This window comes from Podarcis gaigeae (assembly GCF_964106915.1).
Source record: "Podarcis gaigeae genome assembly, chromosome: 4".
Taxonomy (NCBI): Eukaryota; Metazoa; Chordata; class Lepidosauria; order Squamata; family Lacertidae; genus Podarcis; species Podarcis gaigeae.
In genome coordinates, this window is record NC_139677.1 from 80,612,706 (window position 1) to 80,631,937 (window position 19,232).

Sequence of the window (19,232 nt, forward strand, 5' to 3'; positions counted from 1 at the left end):
TCTTTCTTCCTCACATCTTGCTTTCTCTGAGCTAATGGATAGATTTTAACTGGGCGGAGGTTTCTAATTCCGTCTTTTTATCTCTTAGTGTGCAATTCTGTCTCCAGCTTTTAAAGTTCGAGAATTCTCCATCACTGAATCCGTTCCGTTCCCAATATCACTGCTGTGGAGCACAGAGTCTGAAGATACTGATGGGTAAGAAACCACCCCCACCCCCAAAAAATCCTCTTCTTGCACAACTGACCTCCTAATGTTAACGTGCAACTCTGGTTGGGGCTAGCCAGCTGCACAATTGGGGCCTGCGTACCTTTTTACAGATAAGACCTCATTGTATGTTGTAGGTCCCAGCCAACAAAATGGCTGGGGCATGTTCCACAGGGGGGATGCACTGGGACAACCGATCTCAGTGATCACGGGTAGGAGGAGGAGTTACGCTAAGACCAGACCATGTCATTACAGAGGAGGCAAGTTTAGTCGTTGTCTGAGGACTATCCCTGCCTCCGGGTCTGGTCCTGACCGGATGGATACTAGAATCAGCAAGGGAAGCCCGCATGACCTGAAGGTGCTGCTGTGCAATGCCAGGTCAATGATTCATAAGACCACTGCCATCCATGACTTGATCATGGATGGAGGACTTGACCTGGCATGTGTAACAGAGACCTGGTTGGATGAAGCAGATGGGCCTGTCCTTGCCGCTGCTTGTCCACCAGGTTTCTCTTACGCACAGTAACCCAGGTCATGTGGGCGGGGAGGGGGGGTTGCAGTGATTTTTAGGAAGTCATTAGTTTGCACCAGGTGTCCTATTGGGAAGACACGGTTTTCCGAGTGCATGTTCTGGAAGTTGGGCAATAGGGGGCAGTACAGGATTCCTTTTGGTGTACCGACCTCCCCGCTGCACCAAGGATTCCCTGCCCGAGCTGCTTCAGGTCGTGGCGGATGTTCTCCTGGAGACACCTAGCTTGGTTGTCCTAGGGGATTTTAACATCCATGCCGACACGACCTTACAAGGGGCCGCTCGGGACTTCGTGGAAAGCATGGCCTCCATGGGGCTGTCCCTGAATAAGTCTGGCCCAACCCATAGCCGCGGACATGCCTTGGACCTGGTGTTTACTTCTATGGATGTTGGTGATCTGACACTAAGTAAAAGCGAAATGAAAGAAGTGCTATGGTCAGATCACTTCCTGGTGCAACTGGACTTCTCTGCGACCCATCCCCTCTGCAGGGAGGTGGGACCAATTCGGATGGTCCGCCCCCGCCACTTAATGGATCCAAATGGTTTCCAGAGAGTGGTAGGGGATGCTTTATCCCATGTTGATGGCCTTTCAGCCGATTCCCTGGTGGCCCGCTGGAATGTGGAATTAACCAGGGCTATTGACTGTTTGGCTCCGAAGTGCCCTCTCCGATTGCATGGAGCCCGGAGAGCCCCGTGGTTTTCCACGGATCTGAGGGCAATGAAACAATCGTTGAGACGGCTAGAGCGCCGGTGGCGGATAACTCATTCCGAATCTGACCGGACACAGGTTAGAGCTCAACGTCGAGCCTACCAAGTGGCGATAGCGACGGCGAAGAAGACTTTCTTCACCGCCTCTATTGCATCTGCAGAAAACAACAGCAGGAGACTTTTTCAGGTGGTTCACAATTTAGCGGAACCACCTGCAACATCGGGGCCCAGTACGGGCCACATGTTCTCCTGCAATGATTTTGCAAAGTTTTTTGCAGATAAAATCGCTCAGATTCGGGAAGAAGTAGACTCCACCGTGGGAGCAGGGCCGGGGCGGGAGAGTGCTAGAGTCCCGTCTAGTCAAGTTGTGTGGGATCAATTCCAATCTGTTACCTCCGAGGATGTGGACAGGCTGCTTGGACGAGTGAAGCCAACCACCTGTCTCCTGGATCCTTGCCCATCCTGGCTTATAAAAGCTAGCCGGGAAGGACTGGGCGATGGGCTTCGTGGGGTGGTGAATGCTTCCCTCCGTGAGGGAGCCTTCCCAGACCCGCTGAAAGAGGCGGTTATTAAACCGCTTCTTAAAAAAACATCTTTAGATGCGGCCACGATGGCCAATTATCGCCCAGTCTCAAACCTTCCATTCTTGGGCAAGGTGATTGAGCGGGTGGTTGCTGAACAACTCCAGGCACGCCTGGAAGAAGCGGACCATTTGGATCCCTTCCAGTCGGGATTCAGGCCTCATCATGGGACTGAAACTGCCTTGGTCGCACTGGTTGATGATCTCCGGCGGGCTAGGGACAAAGGTGAGAGCTGTTTCCTAGTTCTGCTGGATCTCTCAGCGGCGTTTGATACCATCGACCATAACATCCTTCTGGACCGTCTTGAGGGGCTGGGAGCTGGGGGCACTGTCCTACAGTGGTTTCGCTCCTTCCTCCTGGGCCGTGTTCAGAAAGTGGTGGTGGGGGATGAGTGTTCAGACCCCTGGGCTCCCACTTGTGGGGTGCCTCAGGGTTCTGTCCTCTCCCCCATGCTTTTCAACATTTACATGCAGCCACCGGGAGAGATCATCAGGAGGTTTGGGCTGGGTGTTCATCAGTATGCAGATGATACCCAGCTCTACCTCTCCTTTAAATCAGAACCAGTGAAGGCGGTGAAGGTCCTGTGTGAGTGCCTGGAAGCGGTTGGAGGATGGATGGCAGCTAACAGATTGAGGTTGAATCCTGACAAGACAGAAGTACTGTTTTTGGGGGACAGGAGGCGGGCAGGTGTGGAGGATTCCCTGGTCCTGAATGGGGTAACTGTGCCCCTGAAGGACCAGGTGCGCAGCCTGGAAGTCATTTTGGACTCACAGCTGTCCATGGAGGCACAGGTCAAATCTGTATCCAGGGCAGCTGTGTACCAGCTCCATCTGGTACGTAGGCTGAGACCCTATCTGCCTGCAGACTGTCTCGCCAGAGTGGTACATGCTCTGGTTATCTCCTGCTTGGACTACTGCAATGCGCTCTACGTGGGGTACCTTTGAAAGTGACCCGGAAACTACAACTAATCCAGAATGCGGCAGCTAGACTGGTGACTGGGAGCGGCCGCCGAGACCATATAACACCGGTCTTGAAAGACCTACATTGGCTCCCAGTACGTTTCCGAGCACAATTCAAAGTGTTGGTGCTGACCTTTAAAGCCCTAAACGGCCTCGGTCCAGTATATCTGAAGGAGCGTCTCCTCCCCCATCGTTCTGCCCGGACACTGAGGTCCAGCTCCGAGGGCCTTCTGGCGGTTCCCTCACTGCGAGAGGCCAAGTTACAGGGAACCAGGCAGAGGGCCTTCTCGGTAGTGGCGCCCGCCCTGTGGAATGCCCTCCCATCAGATGTCAAAGCGATAAACATCTACCTGACATTCAGAAGACATCTGAAGGCAGCCCTGTTCAGGGAAGTTTTTAATATGTGACATTTCAGTGCATCTTTTATCTTTGTTGGAAGCCGCCCAGAGTGGCTGGGGAAACCCAACCAGATGGGCGGGGTACAAATAATAAATTATTATTATTATTATTATTATTATTATTATTATTATTATTATACCCCACATGGGTACAGCTGATTATGTAGAAGGCAGGGCAGCTCTGTTGGGATTTGGGAAGCGATCTACCTCATTGATAGAGCATCTGCGTTTTGTGCGGAAGGTCCCCTGTTCAGTCTTCAGGTAGGGCTGGGAGAGATACTGTCTGAAACTCTGGAAAGCTGCTGCCGGTCAGTAGACAGGGTTGAGTTAGATGGACCAGTGGTCTGACTCTGTATAAGGCAGCTTCCTATGTTCCTGGATAGGAAGATATACTTTAGATGATATTGGTGAGAGAGGTAATCTCGCCCAATCAAGTCCTGAAATGAATAGCTCCTAGATATTAAAGTCTTACCTACGTACCTACGGGACCGCCTCTCCTGGTATGTCCCATGGAGGACCTTACGGTCTTCAAACAAAAACATCCAGGAGGTCCCAGGCCACAGGGAGGTTAGGCTGGCCTCAACCAGAGCCAGGGCTTTTTCGGCTCTGGCCCCGATCTGGTGGAACGCTCTGTCACAAGAGACTAGGGCCCTGTGGGACTTGACATCTTTCCGCAGGGCCTGCAAGACAGAGTCGTTCCACCAGGCCTTTGGTCAGGACACAGCCTGACCCCCTCCTTTGGTAATCCTCATAGAACTCTAGCCCAATGGTTGCCATTAATTTGATTCTGATTTGATTTTAGGATGAATTGATTTTAGAATGTATTTCAATTGATTGATTGTGATTTTATATAAATGGTGTTACTTTTACTGTTGTTAGCCACTCTGAGCCTAGCTTTGGCTGGGGAGGGTGGGTTGTAAATAATTTTTTTAATAATAATAATAATAATAATAATAATAATAATAATAATAATAATAATAAATATTACATGCAATACACATTTTACAGCAGGTCAGATGTGGTGGGCCAGTTGCAATCTACTGTAAGGTTGGCTTCAAAATAATACGGATGTCTAACTTGTTCTCCCTCTCTTTTGTTTTGACTAGAATTCATGAAGTGTTCAGCAGGCATCATGCAGCACCTTTTTCCAAAGTCTTGACTTTTTACAGAAAGGGCCCGTTTGAACTCCAAGCTTTCTATTCTGATCCTGGTGGCACCCCCTACCCTGAGAAAATGATTGGTAAGTGAATGTTCCCTTCTCAACCAATATACCGGTTGCTGGAAAACACAGAAGGGGAGAGGGCTCTTGTGGCTGAATCCTGCATCTGGTTGGTCACTCTGGATCCTGGACTAGATAGATCCTGGACTAGATAGGCCACTGGCCTGATCCACCAAGTTCTTAAGATTTCAATCCTTGGCAGTGTTTAGCAGTATAAAATTGGCATTGCTGGTCTGCTAATGGCCTGGTACACATATAATGTTAAACTCTGGTTAATATGACTGTGCAATTGCTGTGTCATGATAGAAAGACAAAATCAGAGCCTCACTTGGCATTACTTGCAGTTTCCCGCCAAAGCAACCATGACTGGAAACCAAGATTTGTTCTTGGCTTATTGTTCATCATTTGTTTGGCTGAAACAAACCACCAGCCCTGGTTTGCATGTAGCACCAAGCCTTGCTCTGGGAGCTTTTCAGCAACATGTGCCAACATGCCGGTTTACATTAAACCGTTTTTAACTATGGTTTAATGCTTTGCACAAACCAGGGCATTGGCAGATTTGTATCTTTGCACTACATGCAGAGTTGGCTGTGTGGTATACTGCAGAAATGTTGCACGAAGTTCCTTTTTTAAAAAAGAAAGAAAGAAAGAAAGAGAGAGAGAGAGAGAGAGAGAGAGAGAGAGAGAGTGTGAGTAGCACTGGGGTTCATATCTGTCAACTTTTCCTTGTTTTAAAAGGAAATTCCTTTATTCCAGATAGGATTCCTTGCTAGAAAAGGGAAAAGTTGACAGCTATGCTGAGGTTTTGTGTACATACCCAGTATTTTTTTTAACATTGCAGTGCCAACTGGTTGTGTCAGTTTTCTTGAAACAATAACAATAATTGCAATGGAGTTTCATGCCCATTCATTTCATTGGATCTAGTAATGTTGGCTTCAGCTATTAAGCATTAAAAGTCATAGACAGTTTGAAACATTTTCCATCCTTTTTCAGTCTTGCATCTCTCGATAGTTGAGTGCCTTCTAGAAATGGCATGGTTTGGGGGATAATTTACGACTCCCGTGCTTAACTTTGGGACCACTCTCTTGTTTAAAGGCAAATACGTTATCCAGAATATCGCAGCCCAGAATGATGGGGAGAAAACTAAAGTCAAGGTCAAAGTTCGCATCAATACTCATGGCATATTTAGTGTCTCTACTGCATCTATGGTGGAGCAAATGAAAGAGGAAGAGAATGAAAATCACAGTGTTGAGGCTGTAGTAGATGCTCAGAATCAAAAACCTTCAGAGGAGGACATTAATGTAAGTTGGTTTCTTCACCTGGAATACACGGCCATCCTTCAGTGGTAGGGCACATTTCTTTCCATGCAGAAGGGCTGAGGTTCAGTCCCTGATGCCCCCAATTAAATACATCAGATAGCTGTTCCCTTTGTGTGACCCTGGAGAACCATTGCCAGTCAGAACAGATTATATATATGGCAGATTCCTGTGTACATCTGGTTGGAATACTTTAAAATTACTTAAGAGGAAAGAAGCTTTTTTTATTGTTCTATTTTCTTTTTCTATAAGGTGGGAAGGGAGGTAATTCTACAGCCTTATGGGGAGAATTAGGCTGTGTAAACACTGTACCTTTAAAGCACACAAACACACACCCTGAGAATTCTGGGCACTGTAGTTTAAGGAAATTTAACTATGTGAGAAGTAAATTCTTCAAGGGAAAGAATGTCGTTCAAAGGTATAATGTGTATGCAGCCATAGAAATGGGGTGGAATGCCTTCCATCAGCTTCGGCTGGTGGCCCAGCTGTGCCCTTGTCTGGATAGCCTAACTACTGTTGCCTACGCTCTAGTAACCTCTAGGTTAGATTACTGCAATGTGTTATATGTAGGGCTGCCTTTGAAGATGCTTCAGAAACTTCAGCCTGTGCAGAACTTGGCAGCCAGGTTACTCACAGGGACAAGATGGTTTGAGCCTATTACACCAATCCTGGCCCAACAATACCAGCTGCCAGTTAGTTTTGGGCCCAATTCAAAGCACTGCTTTTGACCTAGAAAAGCCTTAAATGACTCAGAACCTCAATATCTCAAGAGCCACCTCTCCCCTTATGACACTGCGATCATCACCTGAGGCCCCTCTTTGTGTGCTGCCTCCTGAAGAGATCCAGAAGACGGCAACACAAGAATGGGCCTTTTCCGTGATGGGTCCCTAGTTGTCGAACGCTCTTCCCAGGAAGGCTCACCTGGCAGCTTCATTACTTTCCTTTTGGCTCCAGGGGAAAATGTTTCTCTACAACCAGGCCTTTGGGCTGATGAACATTCTATGGCCTTTTAAATACGTTTGTGGGAAGGGAGTGTTACTGGATTTTGTTTTATTGTGTATTGCATGTTCTCATTTTGTATTATGCTGTGAACTGTCCTGTGATCTTTGGATGAAGGGCGATATACAAATTCAGTAACTAATATATTCATATTAATAATTATTATAAATTGTGATATAGCACACAATTCACCTATCAGAGTAGATCATCTCTTTGGAGTTGTTCTAATAATTGGGATGGCTACTTGGATTTTAATTTCCATCAGGCTCAGTCAGGGATGCTGGGCATTTTAGTGTAACAACATCTGGACGACCACAAATGATTTATCTCTGGCAAAATGCTTATTTGTGATGTACTCACAAGTGACAAATTTACATAATAATAATAATAGTAATAATATAATATGATGCTTTGGAAAGCTTCTTGCAGTATCTTGTTTACAGCCTGTGTGTTATCGAGCATTAAATTTGTTGTAGATTCTTACTGAATCCATGTACATGTCCTGTTCACATCATTTGTGCCTGGGCTCCCATTTCAGAACTTTATCCAGCCGGGCAATCATGAGGCTGGAGCTCAGCCCCAGGTACAAACAGATGGTCTGCAGACGTCACAGTCTCCCCCTTCTCCTGAGACTCCCTCTGAAGAAAACAAAATCCCAGATGCCAGAAAAGTGAGTGACCCTTTAATGCCTTCCGCCGAAAGAAAAGTAGAAATTCAATTAACTCGGTATAAAAGTAATCTCCCATCAAAAGACTATAAGCAACCTGGTGCTCCTGGCAACCTGTGTTGGCAGGATCAAGGTCGCTTGAGATTGCGCGAGAACTTTAAAAACAGACTTTCTGAGAAACGCCTGCCAATCCGGGATGTGTCAATGTTCTTTCTCTGCTGTCCGCCCCAGGGAAACGAAAAGAAGAACGACCAGCCTCCCGAAGCGAAAAAGCCCAAGATAAAAGTGAAAAATGTCGAGCTGCCTATTGAGGCGAACTTGGTCTGGCAGCTCGGAAGAGACCTGCTCAACATGTACATTGAAACGGAGGTGTGTGAAATGAGGGTCGGGCACTGTATATACAGATAGCGGTCACAACCTCCAAATGGTAGACCTTAAGTTGCTAAGATGTCACCACCCACTCACGGAGTGGGGAGGAAGTATTGGCATGCTCAAAGAAACCTAAGAGGGCAAAATCCTTCAACAACCCTGTGAGGGCTATGCATGCTCAGTGGGCACCATAGCCAGGGTGGTGGTGGTGGAATGGGCACTGGCCAGAAGTACTCCACACATCTTTTTGTTGTTGCAGGTCCCACTTGTCTTAAATCTCAGGTCCCATCTGCATTATACGTTTAAGGCTCGGTCATACCACTTTGCCCCCCCCCCCCAAATCTTGGGAATTGTTGTTTGTTAAGGATTCCGAGAGCTGCTGGGAAACCCCTGTTCCCTCTCACAGAGCTCCAAATTCTCAGAGTGGCTTTAGCAATCAGTCCCTCTTCCCAGGGAACTCTGAGAATTGTAGCTCTGTGAGGGGGAATAGGAGTCTCCCAACAACTCTCTTAACAAACTCAGTTCCCAGGATTCTTTGGAAAATTCATATATCAATTTCTATAAGAATGTATGGGAGTATATTACATTTTGTGTGGTGTGTGGGTGTGTGTAACACATATTTGTTCTCTTTCTCCCCCCATCCCCACTTTCCCACCTTTTCCTCTCTTTCACCATTTCTTTATAATAGAAATGCTTGCAAAAAAAATATATTAATATTATATTGGTGGCTATTTAAAAAATGTGAATAAATTAAAAGCTTTACAGTACTGTATTTGTTTCACTAATATTTACAGTATTGTAAACAAAGTCTTTGAAGGGCCTTTGTGTTTTGTTTCACCAACAATAGTTACCTGGTCTTCAGAATCTGATGATTTAATGTAATTGTTTTTGTTAATCGAATAGGGCAAGATGATTATGCAAGACAAACTGGAGAAGGAAAGGAATGATGCAAAGAATGCGGTTGAAGAATATGTTTATGATTTCAGAGACAAGTTATCCGGACCATATGAGAAATTTGTCTGTGAGCAGGTACTTACTTAATTTATTCAGCATATTTCTGTACCACCCTTAATCAAGAATGCCTCTAAGATAGTTAGCAAAATATAAGTTGAATACTGTAGATACTCATCAAACAGTGGTTTCAAATATTTAACGTATCATAACGCCTATCCCAACTAGTTTTCAAAATATTATAAATTCCACAAACGGGGTGGATTTCAGCAGCTCTTGGTGCATTTGACTGTAAAAGTAACAAGTAGATTAGTTGGTACCAGTATCAACACGTGTAAAATTATTTCTAGGAAGCTTTTTGATAGTTGCTTTGTCAGAGCTTCACTCAAATTCAAGGTGGTTGATTTTTAAATCTTGGCAATCAAAATCTCCTTTCTTTATGTTGGCTGCCACGACAGCAAGGTGAGGAAACTCTTCAAATCCAAGGGCTGCCTTCTGTCTTGGGGGGCGGTATATGCCCAATGGTGGTTGGGGGGAGGCAACAGATATCCCCACATGACAGTCACCGTTTTTCCAGCCCCCATGTTTCTCCATCCAGGCAACCAAGGGGCATTATTGTAGTTCATTGAGCACAGACACTCAGAAGGTGTGGCATGGCTCATGGGGGGGGGCTTGGGGAGAGTTGTGCGGGTCAGAGAGAGGGGCCTGCTGGGTTGCATTCAGCCCCTGGGTCTGCTCTGGAGCATCAAGAGTTTAAGGTGGTACAGATGGGGCTTAAAGGCCCAATAGGGAAAGGAGATCAGGAATTGGAGGCCAACCCAGTCTTTAAGGAATGGTCCCTAGCAGGACTCTGGTTATGAATGTAGAACCTAGTGAGGTAGGGACATGGAGTGTTAATCTACTTGTGGGGTGAAGGGGGCTTGGCCCACCACTCTCCATTCCGTCTAGAGCTGTGGTTCCCAATGTGGAGCACGCCCCACAGGGGGGCAATTTGGAAGCTTGTTTAGACCAAGTTTAAGGCTTCCTCCACGTGAATAGGAGTTCACTTTTTGAATAATCTGAATTATATGTCATTGGGGGGAGGGGGGCATCAGGATTTTAGAGATGCTTAGGTGGGGCAGGGCCAAAAAAAGGTTGGGAAACACTGGTCTAGAAAGCCAGTGTGGTGTAGTGATTAAGAGCAGTGCACTCGTAATCTGGTGAACCGGGTTCGCTTCCCCGCTCCTCCACATGCAGCTGCTGGGTGACCTTGGGCTAGTCACACTTCTCTGAAGTCTCTCAGCCCCACTCACCTCACAGAGTGTTTGTTGTGGGGGAGGAAGGAAAAGGAGAATATTAGCCGCTTTGAGACTCCTTCGGGTAGTGATAAAACGGGGTATCAAATCCAAACTCTTCTATTGAACCTCAGAGGATCTTTTTGCCTTTAGAAGTCATACGCTGTATTGTGTCAAGCCTTTCCCCAGATACATGGCGTGTGAGCTGACTTCCACATTCACTGGAAAACCTCTTAAGTTTTTCCAGAACACTTAGGACTCCACTGTTAGGTTTCCCTCAGAGCTCCTTTTTCTCCTCCTCAACAATCCATCAAGATTGTGTGGCTTTATTTTGCACCAGTTAACATTTTGACTTGTTTTGTAAAGTTTCCCCGGTAGCAGGGGGGTGGGTTGGCGCAATCTTGAAAACGTATTCTTGGGACTTTTGCTTAGGATCGCCACCGCTTCTCCACACTACTGTCAGAGGTAGAGGACTGGCTATACGAGGAAGGAGAGGACCAGCCTAAACAGGTCTATATGGACAAACTGGCTGAGTTAAAGGTATGGTTACTTTCATAATGTAGGTTTAGGGGTCAGAACAATCTTTGCAACTATGTAAAGCTCAGTACAGCCTCCCATGTATTCTTCTGCTATAGATTTTATCAATGGGTTACAGCAGGTAATTTTTTCAGGCCCAGGCCCCACTTTTAACCCAAACATGCATTTGGGGAACTATGTTTTAATCTTTTACCATATATTTGCATGGTGGTCGTCCCAGCCCACCAGTTGAAAACCCAGTTTATTAGAGAAAGTATAATTTATCCCATTATGAGGGGGTGTTCTGGTCAATCCTTAAGAGACCATATGAATATCTTCCTGGGTTCAGGGGCTGTCTAATAATTCTATTACTGGGATAGGTGGTGGCAATATATCTGAACATTGGAACATGCATTCACTCATTTTATTTGTAAATTTGCTTTTACACACACAAAAAAATCCTGCTCAAAGCGGCTTACAACAATAAAGCAAGCATGCATTTTAACCAAACACTACAAAAACAATTTCATAATAACATACCCATCAAAAAATATAATAACCAAAAAAAACACATTTCAATAGTATGCATCTCTCAGACCTGCTTTGATTAATTCATCACTATTCGCCTTTACAGCTGGTCCTCCTGCGGCTGTGATTTCTGTATTACTTTATATTTTGCCATTTATTTAATGGTTAGACAACCGTAATAAACATTTGATTTATTGGCTTTTTTTGTAGGGGGGGTTAGAAGAGACTTTAGGGGGCAGGAAGATCCAGCGCAAGGGGCCAGAGACCTTTTCATAGGCGTTTTAGGTGGTAGATAAGCCATCTAAATGTTTCATTCTGGTCTCTCTAGAAATTTGGGACTCCCATTGAAGCAAGGTATCAAGAAGCAGAGGAACGACCAAGGTTGCTGGATGAGTTGCAGCATAAAGCGCAAAACTATGCCAAGATTACGGATGAATACAGGAAGAAGGTGTGTGTGATAGCACTGAGAGCAAATTTGATGTGTTGTTGCTACTTGTTCAGTTGATTTATATCCCGCTTTTTGACTAGTCTTCAAAGCAGCTAATAACTTAGAATTATAAATATGTTTGTAAAAATGTACATCCACAAAGCTGGATGCAAGAATTAAAAGTTGCAATACACAACAATTAAGATGTAGATTAAAACATTTTAAAAATAAGATATTAGAGAAGCATTTATGGTGCTGAAATAAAACCATTTTAGCCTGCCATCTGAAACTTAGTTTGAATGGCGGCTGCCTGATATCTAATAAGAGAAAGTTGGGCCCACAACTGATGGGAGTTGTAGTCCAAAACATTTGGGGAAACCTCTGAGATACTTTTCTCATATGGTGATTTTCATTCAGCCACTAGCCTAGCAAAAACTGCAAAATTGAAGACAACAAACCAGTCTTCCACATTAATAATATATTTGATTTTATTTGGTAATGGCCACAAATCCAGTATGGTTTTAAGGCCAAATAAGCATTTTTATTTAATTTCCATGTCCCATCAAAATTTTCCAGCTTCACGAAGACATCGCGTTTTCTCATAAAGCAAATTCCCCATATCTTCCTTCCAAAACTGTCATTATCACAAACTAATTTTAGTGCAATACGAATTCCTTTTTATTTGGGAGATCATTAATCTTAAACGTTTCCTCCCAGCGGAATTATTCTGCTCTTAGTTCAGGGGTTGGCAACCTTTAGGCAAAACAATAGCTGACAGCCGCATCAGACGTTCAGCTTCCAAAAAGTGCTTGAAAACTGGAACACTTACTTTCGAGTTCTTGGTGTTTGGGAACCAAGGTTCATAACTGACATCCTAGGTTAAGTATCAGATATAGGATATTACTTGTTCATCAGCTTGAGGCTGCCAGGGAAAACATAATCTCCAATGTACTGCATCATTCTGTGTTTCAGGATGAGAAGTACCTCCATATTGACGAAACTGAGATCAATAAAGTAGAAAAATGTGTCCGTGACACAATGGAATGGCTACACAACATTCGGAATGCCCAAGCAAAGCAAAGTCTAGATCAGGATCCTGTCGTGTGTGTGAGTGAGATCAAAGGAAAGCTGAGGGTAAGTGTTAATCTTGGCACAGAAACACTTTCTGATGGTTCACCTCCCAGGATAGATGAGCGTAGGTGAAGTTCATTTTGAAGACAAAGGGGCAGAGCAGGGTGAACTAATGCAGGCATAGATGTTGAGATATTACAGGGCTGGGGCCTTTCAGACGTCGCTGGATTACGTCCCTGGCTATTGGCCAACAGAATCACAAGGGCCATAGGTTCCCCATTGCTGGTACATGGCATAGGATTAAAGATACATCCTTTCCTCTCTCCACTTATTGGCTGCCACTTCTGGGAGTGGGAAGGTTTTGAGCATGGTGACATCTTTGATGCACGGCTGCATATTTCTGCCATCAGCCAGGTTATCGCAGTAAATTAGTTTCTGGCCTAAACAGAGTGGTTGCTTTTCAAGCACGTCAGGTTGACTGAGCTAAAATAAGGCAGTAGTTTATACATATTGGTCAACTGCATCAATATAATTTTTTGTTGTTTTATTTTCTGTTTCAGGAGCTGCACAGCTTGTGTGAGCCCATTGTAACCCAACCCAAGCCAAAGGTAGACTCTCCCAAACAGGAAGCGCCACCAGAACCATCGCCTAATCATAAAAACGAAGAGCTGGAAGAGATTAAGAACATTGAGACAGTGCAGCAAAATGGCGACTGTCACATAAACGAGAGCCCAGTTAACATGGACCTCGACTAGACCCAATGCATTTCAGTGAGCAGTTTCATCATGAGAAAGGACTTCAGGTGTATTATGTGATATGGGGGGAATGTAATGTTTGAGGGGATATATTTATAATTTGTTTTAAAGAGTTTTGAGTTCTGTTATATTATTTGGGGAACGAATATATTGAAACGGTAGAAGTTGAGATCATGAGAATCCTAAAAGGAAAATTGCCTTGGTAACTTTCAGATTCCTGTGGAATTGTGAACACTTAACAAAATCTTCTGTGCGGGAATTTAACCTTTTGTAATCAGTTAAGGCTACTTAATATCAAGGAAATGTTACAGAAGGTATTGCTCATTTTGAAAGGGTTGCAGCTAGAGCTTTTGTAGACACCAAGGTGGTTTTCCTTTCTTCTCCATTTTTGATACGTTTCTTCCACTGGCAAAAGACATTCAGTCAAAGGCATACACGAAAACCAAAACTTAAAAGAAAACGTTCTTTGTACCCATTGTCCATAATATTTGCTAGACTAAAAAATTAGAAGGAATATGTGAAGCAGCATGCAGAATTGCTTAAGTTCAGTCTCTTGCTCAACAAGTCACTTTCATGTGTGAAAAAACTGAATGAAGGTTAAACTGATCCTGTTGTAAGTTCTTGTGGTGCCTTTAGTGAGCTTTAATAAAGTTCATTGAAATGGTATGGTTCTTTTGTGTGTGTTGTATTACTCAGTTTCTACCATAGCCTTGGTCTCGGAAACTAACTGTTAGCAGCACATAAATACTTTCTGAATAAAAAATTAAACATTTACGGCTCAGTGGACTGGATGTAGCTTCCAGTTCAAGTAGGAAACAACTAGAGTGTAAATTAGCCATGTCTAACTTAAGTCTCACTGATTTTCCATGCATCTACCCAAATTATGACTTGAACCTAGACCCAAAGCCAACAGTTTTCAGTGGAAGAATTAAGCATGTGCCTTTAAGACTCTCACGGTAAAAATAATAATAATAATAAAAAATTTTATTTATATCCCGCCCTCCCCAGCCTTAGCCGGGCTCAGGGCGGCTAACAACAATAAAACAGTACAAAAGTACAGCATAAACAACACTCTAAAATCATTCATTATAAAATTAATTAATTCAAGCCACTGGCAGCCATTGGGCCAGAGCTCCGCGAAGATTGCCAAGGGAGGCAGTCAGGCTGTGCCCTTGCCAAAGGCCTGGTGGAACAGCTCTGTCTTGCAGGCCCTGTGGAAAGATGTCAAGTCCCGCAGGGCCCTGGTCTCTTGTGACAGAATGTTCCACCAGATCGGAGTGAAAAAAAAGTGAAACATATGTGCTAAACTCTAGTTTGCGCCATACGGGCTATCAATGTTTTTGTCGTCCATTTGAGCAGAGATACGTATCCGTGAGATGAGACAACAGAACAGCAACACTGTTAGCTTTAAAGAGGAGGATTGTGGTCAGGAAAATTCTTTGCAAGTTTAGCTGAAGGGTGGGGAATAGTCCAACAGAAGAAATTACCCCAGGACCTTTAAGCAGACCTTGGTTCCGGTGACTTGGCAAATGACGGGCTCAGTTTCTTGCTACTCAGCTGCTCCTTTGTAATTAGCACTGAAAATGTCTGTACCAAGAACAGACAAATCAGGCTTCCGACAGTTTCCCGGGAAACTGTCCATTTCATAATAGTTGATTGTGCGGTAAGTGTTGGGTCCCCCATGGCTAACCCGTCTGTTTAAAAGCTTGGATCGCTCATGCTTCAGCCTAGGGGGTGGGGAAAGGAAGTTGCAGGTGGGAAGAGAAAACGCTTTGGAAATGCCGTCAATTTACTTGCCAGCCAGGGCTTCCTGCTTACCTCCTGCTTGAAGTGTTTGCATAAAGACGCTTGCTAATTTCATCTTGGATTTCCTCGCTGGTAACTGGAGCCGGGGAGAGCCGGGGATTAGAGACTGCTTCCTGCCGAAAGCAGAAGAACAGCCACTGCATTATTCATACACCTTACACCTTAACTGCTGTTAGAATAGCAATAACAGCCGGTGATGCTGCTGCTCTGGAATCTTCCGCCATGGAAGTTTTGGGAGCTGCTATGTTGGAGAATCCATACTGAAACAAGATGGCATAAGGCTGGTACCCAATCAGATGGCAGCCATTTCCATTCTGTACTTTGCACGCTGTTAAATCATTCTCCTTTTGCTCAAGGTTTCATTGCCAAAATCTGCCTTTTAAGTTGCTCTTTCAGCATGGTACACGGTTAACAGGTTTTTCCTCCCTCCTGGATTTACATATTAATTTTAATAGGCCAGAGAGGTGCATTTAGCATCTACTGAATGGCAAGGTGTGCTTGTGGCTGCTTCAGGAGTTCTTTGTGCTAATCTTACTGTACCTTATATGCTCCCAGAATTCTTTGCTCGCTCTCACTCTCTCTGCCACCAGAAAGGGAAATCTGCAAAATCCTCTGGGCCCAGAGAACCATCCCAAGGAGCATAGGATTGCTCCCTTTAAAGGAAAAAGCAGGACCTTAACAGAAACAATTGCTGGAGATGCAGGAAAATAAAATGATTCATCTTGCTCATTTTGCATTGACTAGCGGTGCTTTCATAACACAGACAAAGGCATACCTAAGAAACTGGTGGGGGCAGGATGTAGTTCATGGCCTCCCCCTATTAACTGCACCACTGCAGTTGACTTACGAACCTGAGGTGTGGCAGGATCCTGAGTTCTCTTCTCTTGCTCTGTGAGCTGCAAATCGGAGGGCTTGCCTTCTAGCACAGGGTGAATGGGCATACTTTGAGGATCAATCAGGATTTCATAAGGAACCATGGGATGTTTCCAGGAGGATGGGGTACAAATTTCCCAAGGTTCTGCTTGGCCAAAGGTTCCTATGGGGAGAGAAAGGAAAGAAACCCCTAAACAAGTGTAACTGAAGAAACAGCATGCGATGGAAGTAGCTCCTTCAGTAACTTGAGGCTGCAGAGAGCATTTCTAAAAAGAAATATTACTTATGAACCCAGGGCCATTGTATTTCTTAAACAGGGTGTTGGTCAAATAGCAGTAGCTTCCATTTCTCTTTTATTGCAAGCTCTTTGGTCTTCTCCGGTGATGCACACACAGAGATGCAGCTGCATCCCTTCCAAACTCTAATTCATGAAGCTGTCATCTGTGCATGTCCTGTCATAGGAACTTTTTAATGTCTGATGCTGTATTATTTTTAATATTCGGTTGGAAGCCGCCCAGAGTGGCTGTGGAAACCCAGCCAGATGGGCAGGATATTATTATTATTATTATTATTATTATTATTATTATTATTAATAGTTGTTGTTGTCGTCTCAAATGTACACACCTTGGCTTAATTGCAACGGACATATGGCTTAAGTTTTCAAATCAGACAGAAGCTGGTTCGAGCAGAAAACATATCCAACAGCAGTATTTCTCAATAAACTACAGGGCAGATGCGGCTAGATTTGCATGTGCACAGCTTTAAACACCAGCAGTGGGCGCTCACTGGAGTCCTAGTAAATGTTAATGTGTCAGCCGTCTATGTTAGGTTGCATTCCTACACAAAGCTGTCAGTTCCTCTTAAATGAGTAATATGGTCCTTGTGTTTTGTGCATGTGCCATTTACCAATGTATTCTCCATCCAGGCTCCACAACCGAACAGTACGATCAGTTGAACAGGATAGCAGGATGTTCTCTTCATCTATAACTTCTAACCTATTTGTCAAGCCAGAAATGACAACCAGTTAGATACCCATGTGCACAACTTATTTTTGTTAAAGGTTAAGCCAATACTTACGATGGAACCAGATTCAAATGAGCTCTCCAGTGGTTCACATCTGGCAACAGAAAGGAACAGAACACAGGACTCAGCTACATTAGTAAAGAAAAAGAGTTTTATGTGCGTTATAACACCATGTCACCAGATGGAGCTGTGGAGTCCTGTCCTTCGGCAACGTGTTTTCCCTTTATGAAGTTCACAACATGTTTTTCTGAAACATTTTTTTGATGTCTCTAGATCCAGCCTCAGTTCATGGATAAAACATACATTACGGTATGTACTAACATACAAAAACAGTGAGGTGTGTTTGAAGTCACATGAAGGGCAATCCTATACATGTCTACTCAGAAGTAAACACCATTGATTTCAATTGGATTAACTCCCAGGTAAATGATATTGCAGGGACGCGGGTGGCGCTGTGGGTTAAACCACAGAGCCTAGGACTTGCCGATCAGAAGGTCGGCGGTTCGAATCCCCGCGACGGAGTGAGCTGCTGTTGTTCGGTCCCTGCTTCTGCCAACCCAGCAGTACGAAAGCACGTCAAAGTGCAAGTAGATAAATAGGTACCGCTCCGGCGGGAAGGTAAACGGCATTTCCATGCGCTGCTCTGGTTCGCCAGAAGCGGCTTAGTCATGCTGGCCACATGACCCGAAAGCTGTACGCCGGCTCCCTTGGCCAATAAAGCGAGATGAGCGCCGCAACCCCAGAGTTGGTCATGACTGGACCTAATGGTCAGGGGTCCCTTTACCTTAAATGATATTGCAACTTACTGAGTCCAACTGGACTTGCTTTTAAGTACACATGTGCATTTGTGCTGTCAATCTATAACCCAAAAGCAAAGATGCTAAACATCTCTACTGTAAGTAAAATGTACATGTAGACATACACTTTGGTGCTTCTTGTTCTGCGTCCTGAAGAGCATAATCTTTGATGTCATGGACATACACGTATCCATCCTCATCGGCAGCATACAAATATGAATCATCAGCAGTCGCGGCAATGCTGGTAATCAAGGATTTCCCTCTTGACTGGATCACACATTGATGCAAACCACGTTGTTAGTTAACACAGTTACATAACTTCTCTATTCTAATGGGAGGAAAACTTCAATCTCCATGCCAGAACAATCTAGGTGTCCTGAAGTTGTCATCATCTAGCACAGCTTTCCCCAACCTTGCACCCTCCAGATGTTTTGGACTACAACTCCCATCAGCCACAGTCACCACAATTGTGCCACCCAAGGGCAGCCCCACATAAAGTGCATTGCAGCAAGCCAGCCTTGAGTTACACCTAGCCCATGGGCTGCCAAATCGCTGCCCCTAATTTACACCACCTGGGAAGCAGGTGTTAATTGCAATTTGTACATAGGGTCATATGTGGTTAACTAACATGGTTGTGGCTTTGGGCTACATATATCACACAAACATTTCAGCTCACAATACATTCAAACAGAGAATGTTAAGCCTTTGCTGCAATTAAACACAGAACCCCCACCCCAGCAAACATTTCGGCAACTTCCCATCCGCGAAACTTACAGGTGCAAAAGTTGCTATAAGTGGATCTCCAGTGCGCAGGCTCCAGAAATACAGATGGCCTGAAAAATTTGTAACAACGGGACAAACCAGTATCAAGCCAGTATCAAAGCAGAAGCATACTTTTGTGGCAACAAAGCATTCATGAGAGCAGAAATGTCTGAAGGCCAGTTCACATAACTGAATGTGTGGCTTGAAGTGGCTCTTAACATTTGAGTAATCATCATGTAACCAGCGGGATTTGTAATGATGATTATAAAGCGGTCCTACATAACAGCTCTCCAAATGAGAGACCACTGGATTATGGGACACAGGGAGAATCTCTGGTGACTTTTTTGAGACCAACAATTTACACCAACTGGAAATAACGATGAAAGAAATCCAGTCTGTCAGTCTTGGTTGCATTAGGACTAAACCAGAAAAATGTAGTAAATGAAATCGATGCCTGAAATTCAGCACCCCAGGATAGTACAACAGCGATGACAAAATCC

At 44.4% G+C, this 19,232-nt stretch overlaps 2 protein-coding genes across 4 annotated transcripts in view; one reads left to right on the plus strand and one right to left on the minus strand.

Annotated features, from left to right (window-relative positions):
• The window catches only part of HSPH1 (heat shock protein family H (Hsp110) member 1), a 29,997-nt gene extending 15,860 nt beyond the window's left edge, over positions 1-14,137 (plus strand). Inside the window, exons 9-18 of one of the 2 annotated variants that reach the window (XM_083736425.1) lie at positions 89-195; positions 4,486-4,619; positions 5,694-5,899; positions 7,452-7,583; positions 7,812-7,949; positions 8,853-8,978; positions 10,607-10,714; positions 11,547-11,666; positions 12,618-12,779; positions 13,277-14,137. In XM_083736425.1, coding sequence (XP_083592551.1) covers positions 89-195; positions 4,486-4,619; positions 5,694-5,899; positions 7,452-7,583; positions 7,812-7,949; positions 8,853-8,978; positions 10,607-10,714; positions 11,547-11,666; positions 12,618-12,779; positions 13,277-13,471 — 1,428 coding nt within the window. In that variant the 3' untranslated portion in view covers positions 13,472-14,137. The remainder of the gene's footprint in view (positions 1-88; positions 196-4,485; positions 4,620-5,693; positions 5,900-7,451; positions 7,584-7,811; positions 7,950-8,852; positions 8,979-10,606; positions 10,715-11,546; positions 11,667-12,617; positions 12,780-13,276) is intronic. The other variant, XM_083736426.1, reaches the window with a different exon arrangement.
• The window catches only part of LOC310843240 (cilia- and flagella-associated protein 337-like), a 1,288,916-nt gene that overhangs the window by 1,244,393 nt on the left and 25,291 nt on the right, over positions 1-19,232 (minus strand). Inside the window, exons 24-31 of one of the 2 annotated variants that reach the window (XM_083736208.1) lie at positions 18,745-18,803; positions 18,096-18,237; positions 17,228-17,267; positions 17,057-17,145; positions 16,129-16,313; positions 15,290-15,390; positions 14,740-15,198; positions 12,949-14,419 (exon numbers count right to left, since the gene is read on the minus strand). In XM_083736208.1, the coding sequence (XP_083592334.1) occupies positions 15,021-15,198; positions 15,290-15,390; positions 16,129-16,313; positions 17,057-17,145; positions 17,228-17,267; positions 18,096-18,237; positions 18,745-18,803 (794 nt within the window). In that variant the 3' untranslated portion in view covers positions 12,949-14,419; positions 14,740-15,020. Of the gene's footprint in view, positions 1-12,948; positions 14,420-14,739; positions 15,199-15,289; positions 15,391-16,128; positions 16,314-17,056; positions 17,146-17,227; positions 17,268-18,095; positions 18,238-18,744; positions 18,804-19,232 lie in introns of those variants that run through there. The other variant, XM_083736209.1, reaches the window with a different exon arrangement.